At 55.1% G+C, this 11,884-nt stretch overlaps 4 protein-coding genes across 5 annotated transcripts in view; 3 read left to right on the top strand and 1 right to left on the bottom strand.

The window, feature by feature from the left end:
- Positions 1 to 2,188, top strand: part of LOC107291832 (glutathione S-transferase theta-1) — a 7,259-nt gene extending 5,071 nt beyond the window's left edge. The window contains exons 5-6 of one of the 2 annotated variants that reach the window (XM_015820864.1): positions 1,047 to 1,277; positions 1,937 to 2,188. In XM_015820864.1, the coding sequence (XP_015676350.1) occupies positions 1,047 to 1,277; positions 1,937 to 2,137 (432 nt within the window). In that variant the 3' untranslated portion in view covers positions 2,138 to 2,188. The remainder of the gene's footprint in view (positions 1 to 1,046; positions 1,278 to 1,936) is intronic. The other variant, XM_015820865.1, reaches the window with a different exon arrangement.
- Positions 2,189 to 4,231: 2,043 nt separating this feature from the next.
- LOC107291833 (glutathione S-transferase theta-1-like) lies at positions 4,232 to 7,434 on the top strand. Its single transcript, XM_015820866.1, has 5 exons — positions 4,232 to 4,343; positions 4,923 to 5,010; positions 6,051 to 6,201; positions 6,968 to 7,144; positions 7,234 to 7,434. Exons 1-5 carry the CDS (start codon positions 4,232 to 4,234, stop codon positions 7,432 to 7,434), a joined length of 729 nt encoding a protein of 242 aa, XP_015676352.1.
- A 2,747-nt stretch (positions 7,435 to 10,181) lies between these two features.
- DDT (D-dopachrome tautomerase) lies at positions 10,182 to 10,725 on the bottom strand. The gene is made up of 3 exons (XM_015820876.1): positions 10,618 to 10,725; positions 10,352 to 10,527; positions 10,182 to 10,271 (listed from the first exon to the last, which is right to left on the bottom strand). Exons 1-3 carry the CDS (start codon positions 10,723 to 10,725, stop codon positions 10,199 to 10,201), a joined length of 357 nt encoding a protein of 118 aa, XP_015676362.1. The 3' UTR covers positions 10,182 to 10,198.
- Positions 10,726 to 11,135: 410 nt separating this feature from the next.
- CABIN1 (calcineurin binding protein 1) overlaps positions 11,136 to 11,884 on the top strand; it is a gene marked incomplete at its 3' end in the record, with an annotated part of 34,039 nt that continues 33,290 nt past the window's right edge. Inside the window, exons 1-2 of the mRNA XM_015820870.1 lie at positions 11,136 to 11,144; positions 11,246 to 11,344. Of these exons, the coding sequence (XP_015676356.1) occupies positions 11,136 to 11,144; positions 11,246 to 11,344 (108 nt within the window). The remainder of the gene's footprint in view (positions 11,145 to 11,245; positions 11,345 to 11,884) is intronic.

Below are 11,884 nucleotides of genomic sequence, written 5' to 3'. Positions count from 1 at the left end.
ACCTTAAATTTTGAGTTTGAGTAAATTTTACATTTCTAACCCAAATTATCTCCCATGTGTCCAATAAAATTGGTTCTTGTATATTTTGCGCCCATTTTATCATACAATCCTTAACCAATTCTGTTTCTGAATCCAACTCAATCAATACATTATAAATTCTTTTAATATGAGCTTGAGATTGATCTTTAATCCGTTTCATCAAATTTGCATCCTGTAAGGTAATGCCAGCTCTTTGACTTTTGCTACTATTAAGGGGGAAAAAACATTTGAAGCCCCGAATGTAGGCAATTCATTTACTCATGAGGTTTTTCTTGCTTAAAAGAGCAAATAATCCACAGGGAGGGTATATACACCTCTTGGATAGACTTTGGGCACAATTGGATTACAGAAGGAGCGACAGGTGTTTACTTTCCTAAGCCAAAGCAAACGCAAGTGAGGCATGTATTTCTGGCTCAGAAAATGGAACCACCTGGGAGGAGTATAAGGCCTTTTCCTTGGGGGTGAGAGTGGGGGGGGGGAAATCCTCAAATGCCCAGGCAGGTGACAGGTGAAGGCCAGGAGCTTCACTTTACCCTAACTAGATAAAAGAGGAGGAAAGGAAAAGAGAGGGGAGGGAAAGGGGCAGGCAAAAAGGGAACGGAAACAGGGCTTTGGGGGAAAAGAGAAGAGGGTTACTTTCCTAGAATCCTGCACACTATTCAGTCTTTTCCTTGTGTCCCAGTGTTTTACTTTTTATCCCAGGTCCTCAATCATTTTGGTTGCCCGCATCTGCCCTTTTCCAGGTGAAATTATCTCCCACACGAAGACTCTCTCCCAAATGACAGAAGGGCTTTGCAATAGGGTAGTTTTAGTATGTTTGGATTCATTTCCAAATGTTTCTGACAAGGAATTTGCTAGTGTTTCTGTGGACTGTTCTGCTTGGTCAGTCTCCTCCATGTTGAGGGGAAATTAAAGGGTCCTCGGTTTCTGAACTGAGCAGGTGTGAGAAGACCCATCTGATCCTTCCCTTGATGCCCTGACCCCGATCTCCATCTTCCCCTTCCCAGGTGGGCCTGGGCTGCTCTTTGGTAGGGATCACCGGTCTCCTCCCTCTGATGCAGGTGTTGATCCCACTCTTCACGGGCCAGCCGCTCCCGCCAGAGAAACTGCAGGAGGTGATGGACGGGCTGACCGCAGCCTTGGATCAGTTTGAGGGATTGTTTCTCCAGGACAAGCCCTTCCTGGTGGGCAGCGAAGTCTCTCTTGCGGACCTGGTGGCTATCGTGGATCTCATGCAGGTGACCCTGAGAGCGCTGGGCCCTCGTTCCCCCCCCCGCATCTGATTCCTCCCTATCAAAGATGCAGTGGGGCTTCCCCAGGTGCACATCACCTGCCCTTCCAGGTAGACCAGACTAGGAAATCAAAGCCCTGCATGTTGAGACCACTTTTATTGCAAGGCCAGAGGATCAGAACTTGGCGAGTCTGAATGAGCTTCCCACTCCCTCCCTTTATCTTCATAACACCCCAGAAGGGTCTTGTCTGAGCGGGTTATAATCCTAGTCTGGACTAGCCAGGTTTCTTCTGGCCATTTTCTTGCTAGGGGCTCTTTCTCCTCTTCCTCTGCCCGTTGCCCTCCTTGACTTGTGAAGGGGCATCACCAGCTGCCCTCAGAGGGTGTCCCCTCCCTTCCCGACAGCAGGAGCAGCCTCCAGGCAGAGAGGTCCACATCAGAGCCACCCCAGAGGCGCTTCTGTCCCAGAATCAGCTCCACTGGGACAAGAAGCGGGGGCAGGCACCCTGGGGGAGCCAGAGGCAGGGCCGCAGCCTGTGGAGCCTGAGCAGACTCGGTGGCCTAGGCTAGGCAGCTGGGACATCTGTGTGGAGGGCCCTGATCTTCTGCCAGCTGATCTGATGCCGCCATTTGCCAACCTCTGCATTTCCTTCTCTGTTTCTGCAGCCTGTGGGCGTCGGATGCGACATTTTCAAGGATAGGCCCAGACTGGCCGAATGGCGTAAAAGGACGGAAGATGTGATTGGGAAGGAGCTCTTCCTGCAAGCACATGAATTGATCCTGAACATTAGTAAACTTAGCGCCATCCAGATCAGTCCACAGCTGAAGGAGCAACTGGCCCCCGTTTTGTTAAAGATGCTGAGATGAGTAAAAGAATTTCAAAAGAGAGGCTAGCATGGCTGGTCACCTCTCCATCTCTGGACTTGTTAACTTTTCATTTAGAATTGTGCCCACCAGAGGCTCTCCTGGCGAAAGCCCTGTCAGGCTTCCAGAAGGCGCCCCACAGCCTTTGCAAGAGCTCCACTGTTATGCTGGAGTTCTCCTGACCCCTGGAGACTCTGCCTGCCAGGATGAGCCACAAAGACTCCAGACTCCTCGCCACGAGCCCCTTTAGCCACCCCCAGGAAAACGCATGGCTAAACAATGGGCAGAAGGGCAGCAAGTCCGCTCCTCTGCCCAGACGAAGGAAGCTGGTAGAGCTGAGAGGCTCCTGGGGTAGTGAGGTTTGTGCCCCACCCAAGTCAGAAAGGGGCAGGGGCCACCGGGTCTCCTTCCCGGGAGCCTCCTGTGATCACCTGCTCCAAAGCCGCCTCCCTCTTTTCTCTACTCCTGCCCTGAGATGCTCAATGCCGAAGACGATGGGTCCTGGAAAGATGGTTGTCCCTGGAGCCCTCCTACCCCCCATGCCTTCTCCCTAGGCCCGGGCCTGTCTAGGCTCTGCTCAGCTAGGTCATCTTCCTTGCCAATTCCAGCTTGGTAGCAGCTTTGCAGTCCCGAAGTAAACAATTCCTATTTCTACTTGGAGAAGCAGCGTGGTATAGTGGTTAAGGCACTGGACTGGGTGCAGGGAAACCCAGGTTCTGCTCCTGCTTAGGCAGGAAAGCCAGCTGGGTGACCTTGAGCCAGTCTCTCTCCGCCCCCAGTTCTGTTTAGCCTGGCTGATGAGAAATGTCCTCTTCAGATGCACCTGGATAGCTTTGTGGTAAGAGCCATGGCAAGTCAGTGCAAAGGCAAGCAGACCTGCAACCATACGACAAACACTCAGACGTAACAACCACGTAACATTTTTTCCACTTGACCTGAAGTTACGTGCAGTGTTGGATGTTACAAGGCATTTGGAGGCAAAAGGGGGTTGATGCCAACAGGGACAGGGTATTCCTCAATTTACAACAATTCATTTAGTGGCCGTTCAGTTACAACATCACTGAAAAAACTGACCTATGGCCATTTTTCACACAACCGCTGCAGCGTCCCCAGAGCCACGTGATCAAAATCGGTGCCTGGTCACTGGCATGTATTTATGACAGTATCACAGGATCCCCTTTGGCGATCTGACAAGCAAAGTCAGTGGGGAAGCCAGATTCACTTAATGACCGTGTTATTTACTTTAACAGTGATTCACTTAGCAACTCTGGCAAGTAAAATCATTAAATGGGGCAAAATTCATTTAACTGTCTCAACTAGCAACAGAAATTTTGGGCGCAATTATGGTCGTAAGTACTTTTCACTCAGCTGCCTGCTCCAACTGCTGCTGCCGGCTCCCACCCCCCAATGGGCTCCCACCCCCTTAATGGCACTTTGGGGGGGCAACACGTGAAGATTGGAGTTTTGCAGGCCTTCCAACTGACAAAACAGCCTCATTTCCACAGCGCAGAGGAACAGACTTAACAGATTGGTTAAATTAACTCATTTCACAGCATGCCAAGCTTGGTTAGCGTTAACTTGGATTTAAATGTTTTGGTTTAGTGTATTATGTGAACCCAGAAAAACAGGTCAGCATAGCACTCAGGTTAGCTATGAAACTAACCTTTCAGGTTGACTGAAAATGTGATTTAAACTGATGGCTGGAGAGGAATTCGCTTTAGGAGAGCCGGGATCCCCAAATGCTTCAGTAAAGCCGCCGTTTCTATTGTCGGTTTCCCACTTCTTGTGGGAAGGTGAAAGTGACAGGCTTTCTCTCCTGTGCCACACACATGGCTGTGGCCCTGGCAGCGGAAGGGCCCAAATTGGGCACTGCTGCCACATCCACTGGACTCCGTCCCACCCTGGACAAGGACGGATGCCAAACCCCTCACACCCCCGGCCACGAGAGCGGCTGCAGCCATGGCCCATTTAAGGGCTGCCCACCAGGTGGCTCAGACAAAGGCTTGGCCTGATTGGCCACAGGCCCACTTGCTCCGTCAGCCAATCGGATGCCTGAGGTTTCCGTTGGTGCCGCCCACCTTGCGGCTGGTCCTCAGGATGGTGCTGGAGCTCTACCTGGACCTGCTTTCCCAGCCTTGCAGGGCAGTCTACATCTTCGCCAAAAAGAACAACATCCCTTTCATGATGAAGCCCGTTGACATGCTGAAAGGTGGAGGGGGGGGAGTTCCCCTGTAGCCCCCTTTTCTCCTGCCCCTCTCCTTCTCCCCAATCTTCTGGAGGCTCCCCACCTCCAGGAAGTTTCAGAGGTGACCAGCAGGACAGGAGGGACATCTGCAGGCCTCTTCCCAGTTGGGGGAACCAGGCTTTGTGCCTTGACCACGCTGAGGGAGGCCACATCCTGTCCTCCCCATGGAGCAGATTCCAGCTGCCCCATCCTGAGGCACCAGAGGGGTGGACGAGCAGCCTGAAAGTTCTCTGAGATCTTGGCGCCATCAGAGGTCTTTCGGCCCTGGTGTTTTCAGAGTCCTCTTGAGCACAGATATCAGGGTGGAGGCCACAGAGAAAGGGCTTCCTCCCAACAGTCCCCCCAGCACCTCTGGAGAGCCTGGAGGCTTTGGGGAGGGAAACACCCGGAGCCCCTGCTACACCCCTCTCCTGGCACCCGGGCTGTGAGCTGTTAGTTCTGGGGACTGAGCTCAGCTAAGAAACGGAGGGATGTGTGTGGAAAGCCCATTTTACTTTGGGTTGTGGAGTTTTCTTTTTGGCTGACGTGGTTTATCAATGTTAGGGCAACACTTCACTGAGGAATTTAACAAGGTGAACATCCTAAGAAAAGTGCCTGTCCTGAAGGATGGAGATTTCATCCTAGAAGAGAGGTGAGGACTCCTGATGAGGAGGGGGGAAGCCTTAGGAGCTAGGAAGAGCAGCCGCGCCCACTTGGACCAACTGAAAGCTAGTTGCCTTCATATCCCCAGGAGAACAAAGCAGCATTATTGGCTCAGTGGAAAAGCAGCTGGATCTGCACCCTCTGGCTGGAATAAAAAATTCCTTTCAATTGCAGCTGGGCTGGTGACAGCGGCACCTGCAGGTTGAGAGTCAGAAGCACAAGAGGCTCCCTCTGATTCAGGGTTCCCTGCTGGCCTCCTGGACACCCAGCCAAAGGCCCAGTTTTCAGTCCTAGCTGCATGCTAACCGGGTTCCAGCCAACCAAAAGCTAGACCAAGAGGCCAAAGGGATGAAATCCTGGTCTGCTTCTGCTAATTCCAAGGAGGGGCTGAGATGATGGGAGGGGAGATGACACCTGCCCATGGCAGCAGTCCCAGCCATTGAGCACCTGGTCAGCTGTTGCAGTAGGAAGTCTGGCCTTCGCTCCAGCAGAGCCAGCCGTGGCTCGGATCTGGGTGAGCATGCAAACCAGGCAGAAATGCTGGGAGCCGAGTCAAGCCTGTTTGGCTTTGCCTTAGCAAGGTTGGGGTATGTGCATCAAAGTCATGCTTGGGGGGGGGGGAAACCCAAAAGAAAGAGGAAGGGTGTGTGACTGCCTCCCACTGGGGCAATTTGTGCTGACCCAACTTCCCAAAGAGAACAACCAAAGACGGCCCAATGGAGAGAGGGCAGTGCCTGGAAGCGCTCTGGGATGGCTCTCCTTCTCTTGGAGGCCAAATCCAGCAGAGGCCACTGAGGGGACGGTGGCCGAGCTTGTAAGGGGGCTAGTCCCAAAGAAGGAACAGAGTCCAAATGTCTGGCTGAATATAATGGATGGAATTTTACACAGAGGAGTGGCAAGGATAATGGCCTGGCACCCAAGCAAGCCCTCAATCCCACGCTCAGCATGTGCGGCCATAGCTTGATGACCTCTTAAGTGCCTCAAAGCAAGGTTTTTTCCTGCCTTGGCTCTTTGTTTTCTGCCCACCAGCACAGCCATCCTTCTCTACCTAACCCGGAAATACAACACTCCCAGCTACTGGTACCCACCCGATATGAAGAAGAGAGCCCGTGTGGATGAGTACCTAGCCTGGCAGATCAGCACCATTCGGGTCGGCACATCCAAGATCCTCTGGCTCAAGGTAAGATCGGGCCTCCTGCTCACTGGTGGTGCAGCCCCCCTCCCATGCTGGCCCTGCACAGCCTCCAACGTCCCAAGAGAAGGGGAGGCCTGGCTCAAGGAGGGGGGCACCTGGAGATGCTGCTTTCCCCACCAAATCCGCTGGAGGGGCGTGAGAGGCAGAGACCGGGTGGGGGGTGGGGGAGGACAGCCCCTCATAGGAGAAGACAGGGAGCCAAAGGGTAGCAGTGGAGATGCAACCTCCACGTGCCCCAGCCAGTTCGGGGATGGCTGGCAACTCATGGATATAATGAAGCTTCTTCCAGAGGACAGAGTCATTCCTTCCATATGGCATGGGCATAAAGCAAGTTGTGCTGCCCTTGAGGGAGGCTGCTGGTAGTAATGTCCAGGCCACCCCCAACTCTGCCAGGTAAACGTGCCAGCTCTGGCCTCAACTGAGCAAGCCACTAGCCTCCAGAGTGATCCACTTCCTTTCGCCACCCTCAGCAGTAGATCATTTGGGGGTGTTGCGGGTCCCCCCAAGCACACCTTGATGCAGACATGCCAATGCAAGGACCAGGTCAGCCAGGGCCCATCTCCTCCTGGCAGCAACTCCTCCTGGCATTGTCCTCACATAAGGGAGACACCACAAAGGACCCAAACAGTCAACCTGGCAAGAGCCTCCTCGGGGTTCCCCAGCCCCAGCCCAGGGCCTCCACAGCTCCCTTGGCGCCTGCCCAAATAAAGCCAGGCACTCTCCCCCTCTTCTGCACATCTCTGTGGGGCAGGTGGTGATCCCGCTCTTTGTGGGCCATCAAGTGTCCCCAGAGAAGCTCTATGAAGCAATGGAGGAACTGAACCTCGCCATCCAGAAGCTGGAGGACAAGTTCCTGCAGGACAAGCCCTTCCTCATCGGCCCAGAAATCTCCCTGGCCGACCTGGTGGCCATTGTGGAGCTGATGCAAGTAAGGCCCCTTCCCTAGCAGCTGCCCTCTGAAAGGAGACCCCAGGGTCTGCCAAAACAGAGCCCTGCCAACCACTGTGCCTCCTCCAGCCCTTGGGAGCCGGCTGCGACATCCTCGAGGGCCGCCCCAAACTCCAGGAGTGGCGCAAAAGGGTGGAGCTGACACTGGGGAAGGACCTCTTCACGGACGCCCACAGCCGGATCCTGAACCCCCAGGAACTGAAGAGCATCGTCATCGACCCCCCCCTGAAAGCACAGATGAAGCCCCTGCTCTTGAAGATGCTAAAATAAACATGGAAATAGATCAGTGGGGCTTCCCCTCCCTTCGATCTCTCCTTGCATCCTGCCCCCCCCTTCCAATGCCCCTTGCATCCTGCCCCCCCTTCCAATGCCCCTCCAAGCCCCTTTCCTTTTAGCCGGCTCACCTCAACCAGGGGTGGCCCTGGAATAATTCCGCTTGGCATAAGTATACTGACATCTTCATCAGGGGCTTCTGACCAACTGCCCCCCCCCCCCGTGCAAGCCCAGATTCTGAATGAGGCCTGCAACATAGGTTGAGAAGGAATCAAGCACTTTTGCCAACAATCGATAGATGTTGGAACTGCAGATTATTCATTCTCAATTGTCCAGTGTCCACAATTCTTTAGGAAATGCATATTGTAAAAGCATAATAAAGAATAAAATCCAATGATGAATAAGATATTAAATATATACCACATAAAATCACAGTGGAACAAGTAGCTCCCAAGTTCTAACTCCAAAAGATTTTTGCATCAACTGGCCCAGGAAGACTCTCCAGAAGAGCCTCCGTCAGCTGGCAAGGAGCCCCCTTCTCTCTCGGGATGAGGGCATCTGGAGGGGTGCAGAGGCCCTGAGCCCAAGGCAGCTTTCAAGGCTTGGTGCTGGGACGGGGAATGAACGGATCCGATTTTCTGTGTGATCAGATTGGCCACATCTCTGCTGAGCTGTTTAGATAAAAGGATATTTCCTATCAAGCAGCAGCGATCCAATGAGATTAAGGTGGCAATGGCCCCTCAGCCCAGCAAGGCCCTTGAGGAAATATGTGATGTAGAATAATCTAGCCCACTTCAAAGTATGCCAAACTATGCACCTGCACCTTTAAGACAGGAGAGGGCAATCTATGCCCCCACTGCACAAGCTCCTAGGAGTTTGATGTAACCTTGATTCCTGGCAAATATTGTTGCGATTTCTGAAAAATGGTGGCATGGTTTAGCAACCAGTCTACAGCAGGAAACAAATGAAAATTAAAAATGCAACCCCCACCTCTCATCTGTGGCCTTATAAAACACTGAAATATCCCTGCCCACCAATCTCACCCACAGTGCAGCTTCTCCCACTTTCCATCATCTCCCCTTCCCCCCAGTGAGCATGCATTCATCCAAGCTATTAAACCTCCTGTTCTGCTGTGGTAGGGCAAGGTAGGCAACAGGTATACAGGTGAAGGTATAGACGAAGCAAGGATCTTTACAGGCCGTAGGAGGTATGGTGAAGCTGATGAAAACAATACAGATGTTTCTTCCACAACTTTGCCCAGAGCTCAGGCCTGCTCTAGGCTAGGATCCCCCTTGGATCTCTGCCTAGAGAGCTGAAGCACAGCTTATCAAAAAGAGAGTCTGAACAGGGGAGTCACAGAGAGCCAACAAATTCTTCAGTTTATTTTTAATTTAGCAGTAAGGCCACCACATCTGCATGGCGCTCTGCTTGGAGTTCTTATAGATCAAATATGAAGTTGCTGGTCCTGGGGGGGGGGAGATGTTCCTTGCCTTTAAACTACCTCTACGAAAGAGACATAGAAAGGCACTTCACTGATTAAGCAGGAATCCAAGTATGACTGATGGAAAAAGGTGAAATTTTTATCAAGCTAAAAAGTCAGTGGCTTCTGCAGTTAGAAGATCTAACTCACTAAATTTTTAGTGTTATTTTTAGAGCACCCAAGTGCAACCCAAGAGACATTACTGAATTAATTTCAAAGTCCTTTACCAAAGGTTCTTGAACAAACTTAGGAGTCCAGAAGTAAGAGGAAAAATACTTTGGTGAATCAATAACTATAAAAGCAGAAACTAGTGACAGAAAAAGCCAATTCTTGCAAGGGAGGAAAATGGAGCTGCAAAGCCAGGTTGTTGCTGTTGTTGTTTTTAAATTGTATGTTGTTTAGTTTAGGCTCAGGGTTGCTATGAGGGCAGGTAATCGGTCCCAGTTTCTCTCTCCTCCTGAAACTGGAAAACAGGCAAGCAAAGAAGCTGGGGGCCCTCTTTGCATTCTGTTACAGAGAGGAAAAGATAACCGCTGCTAACTTTAGACTTCAAGGGATCAGAGGGATTTTTGATGGCTAAAACCCATAATAAATGAAATTGATTTGTCAAAGAGGATCCACACAGACACACACGCCCTTTCCCCCATGAACTATCCAAGGGCCGCTCTCCTCTTCTTTGGGGTAAACCCAAGTTGTCCCAAGAGGGAAGAGCCGAAGAGCCTCAAAGGCTGAGGGGAAGGGGCCACGCGGGAGACCCCGCGCCCCTCCTCGGCGGGTCCCGGCCACACCCGCAACGGGGCATCTGCCCTTTGCACGCCTGGGCCCTGGCCCACCGCCCGCCTTTGCACCCTCCGGGACTTCGGTCTCTCCTGGGCCGCGGAGGGGCCAAGGGCAGCGCGGGAGCGCAGAGGCCGTTCCCCCCCCCCGGGAATCCCCTTCTTTTCAGACCCCGGCCGGCTGCCACCGGATGAACCGGGTCCCGTCCCCCTGAGACCCCGGTGCCCCAGCCTTCTCGGGGCTCTGGAAGCCGAGAGGCCGCATAGGCCTCGGCCTCTTCCCGGCCTCCTTTTCCAGGGGAAGCCAGCCGGGCCCAGCAGCCCCAGGGACGGGGACCCTCCCCAGCCCGGCCCCGGGTTCCGTCCTTTCCGAGGCTGAAGGACGGCAGGGCGGCTGTCGGGCAGGGCCCGGCGGGTGGGCGGAGTGCCTCGGCGACCTCCCCGCCCGGCGCGGCCCCGAGGAAGAGGCGGAGGCGCGGTGGGCGCAGCGCTTTATTGCCGGCTCTCACAGGAAGGTCAGCACCGTCCCCTGCCTGCCCACCTGCCAGGGCTCCAGCGGCTGGAAGCGGATCAGGATCCTGCGGGGGGAGCGCAGAGTCAGGCCGGAGCCCCTCGCCCGACCCCCGCCGCCCGCGCCGCCGCCCGCCGCCCGCCTCACCTGTCGGCGCCCAGCCCCAGCTCGCGGCCCAGGAACTCGGCGAAGCGCGCGCTGTGCCTCCGGTTCTGCTCGGCCGAGCCCACCGCGCCCACCGCCCAGACGGAGAGCAGCGCGCCCGGCGCCGCCGAGCCGCCCATCGCCATCGCCAGCTCGCCCCGCACCGTCGCCGCCACGCGCTGCGGGGAGAAGCGGGCCGTCAGCCGGGTGGGGGGGGGAGAGGGGAGAGCCCTCCGCCCCCCTCCCGGCCCCTCCCCGCCCCCGCGCACCTCCTCCGGCTTGCCCAGGATGTCGGCGGCGGCGGCGCTCAGCCGGGCGGGCAGGTCGCGGGGCAGCTGCGCCTCCGGCACGTTCGTCTCCAGCTCCACGAAGGGCATCTTGTGGGGAGGAAGGGGGGGCGGAGGAGGAGGGGGAGGACCCACCCCCTCTCGCCCCGCCCTCCCTCTCCGGGGGGAGGGGCCTCGCTCCGCCTTTTATCTTTATAATAAACTATTCCGAGTATTTGGAATACCTGCCCTTGCATTGCTTTGAATAAAATAGGAACTTTATTAATAACATTCAATAAATCAAACTCAACGGCGCGAGTGGCGTTCCCGAAGCCTTCCGAAGAGCCGAACGCGGCGGGGCAGCTGAGCGGCGCGGCGAGAGCGGCCGAGACCGGAAGGGGCGGGCCACCCTTGGCCCGGCCGCGCCCCTGGCACTGCGGTTGGGTAGCCGGCAGCCAATAGGCGGCCGCTTTGCTGCCAGGTGGCGCGCCGGTGGCTGTGGGGTCCCGGCTCCGGCCAGCATGGTCCGTGTCTCCCGGGGCCGCGGGGCGGGGGGGGGCGGGGGGAGGGCGGGGGGTCCGAAGGGGCTCCAGGGGGGCTTCCGCGGCTGAGCGCTGCTCTCTCTCCGCAGATCCGGATCGCCGCGCTCAACGCCAGCTCGGCCGTGGAGGACGACGACGCCGCCGAGGGGACCCTCAAGAGCCACAAGTCGCAGACCAAGGAAGCGCAGGTGACTCGGCCGGCGGCCCTCCCCCTGCCCCCCCCCCGCTGCCTGGCCCGGGCCGGCCTCGGAGGCAGAGAGATTTGGAAGTCGTGTAACGACGTGGCGGCGGCCCTCCCGGGCAGGCTCTAGCTGAGAAGAGCCGGGCAGGCTCTGGGCCGAAGGGCGCCCGGACTGAAAGCGCCCCTTTATTTGGGGTGGCGGATTCTTCCTCGCAGGCAGCCAGGGTCCTTGCTGGGTGCCGCGTCTGGGCACTCAGGGAAGCCGTGCCGGTTGAATGCCAGGAAACGTCTGCTGAGGTCTTGCCCGTCAGCCTGGTGAACCTTAGCAGATACGTTGTATCGATTGTTTAATGATTGCTGCCTATAAAATATGTAGACATTTGGATATTTTCCCTATGCCCCCAAGTGCGGTCAGCCAGAAGCTACTTTTATAGACACCCCAAGTATTGCTCCGGTTATTCATTAGCTTCTCTGATTACATGTTACTGTAGAGGCTGGATGGGGGGAGAATGTCTTTCAAACCATTTATTTATTTATTTATTTATTT

This window comes from Protobothrops mucrosquamatus, unplaced genomic scaffold (genome assembly GCF_001527695.2).
Source record: "Protobothrops mucrosquamatus isolate PMUCROS unplaced genomic scaffold, P.Mucros_1.0 scaffold1196, whole genome shotgun sequence".
In the NCBI taxonomy this organism is placed as follows: Eukaryota; Metazoa; Chordata; class Lepidosauria; order Squamata; family Viperidae; genus Protobothrops; species Protobothrops mucrosquamatus.
Note: the sequence above shows the minus strand (reverse complement) of the source record. Positions and strands in the feature narration are given on the sequence as shown.

What these genes read in the sequence shown, in the direction of transcription:
- DDT (XM_015820876.1), bottom strand. Translation starts at nt 10,725, where the DNA reads ATGCCCTTCGTGGAGCTGGAGACGAACGTGCCGGAGGCGCAGCTGCCC. An exon ending in TCCTGGGCAAGCCGGAGGAG is followed by an intron (nt 10,528 to 10,617) that starts GTGCGCGGGGGC and finishes TTCTCCCCGCAG; the next exon opens with CGCGTGGCGGCGACGGTGCG. An exon ending in CTGGGGCTGGGCGCCGACAG is followed by an intron (nt 10,272 to 10,351) that starts GTGAGGCGGGCG and finishes CTCCCCCCGCAG; the next exon opens with GATCCTGATCCGCTTCCAGC.
- LOC107291833 (XM_015820866.1), top strand. Translation starts at nt 4,232, where the DNA reads ATGGTGCTGGAGCTCTACCTGGACCTGCTTTCCCAGCCTTGCAGGGCA. An exon ending in GCCCGTTGACATGCTGAAAG is followed by an intron (nt 4,344 to 4,922) that starts GTGGAGGGGGGG and finishes TATCAATGTTAG; the next exon opens with GGCAACACTTCACTGAGGAA. An exon ending in GATTTCATCCTAGAAGAGAG is followed by an intron (nt 5,011 to 6,050) that starts GTGAGGACTCCT and finishes TCTGCCCACCAG; the next exon opens with CACAGCCATCCTTCTCTACC.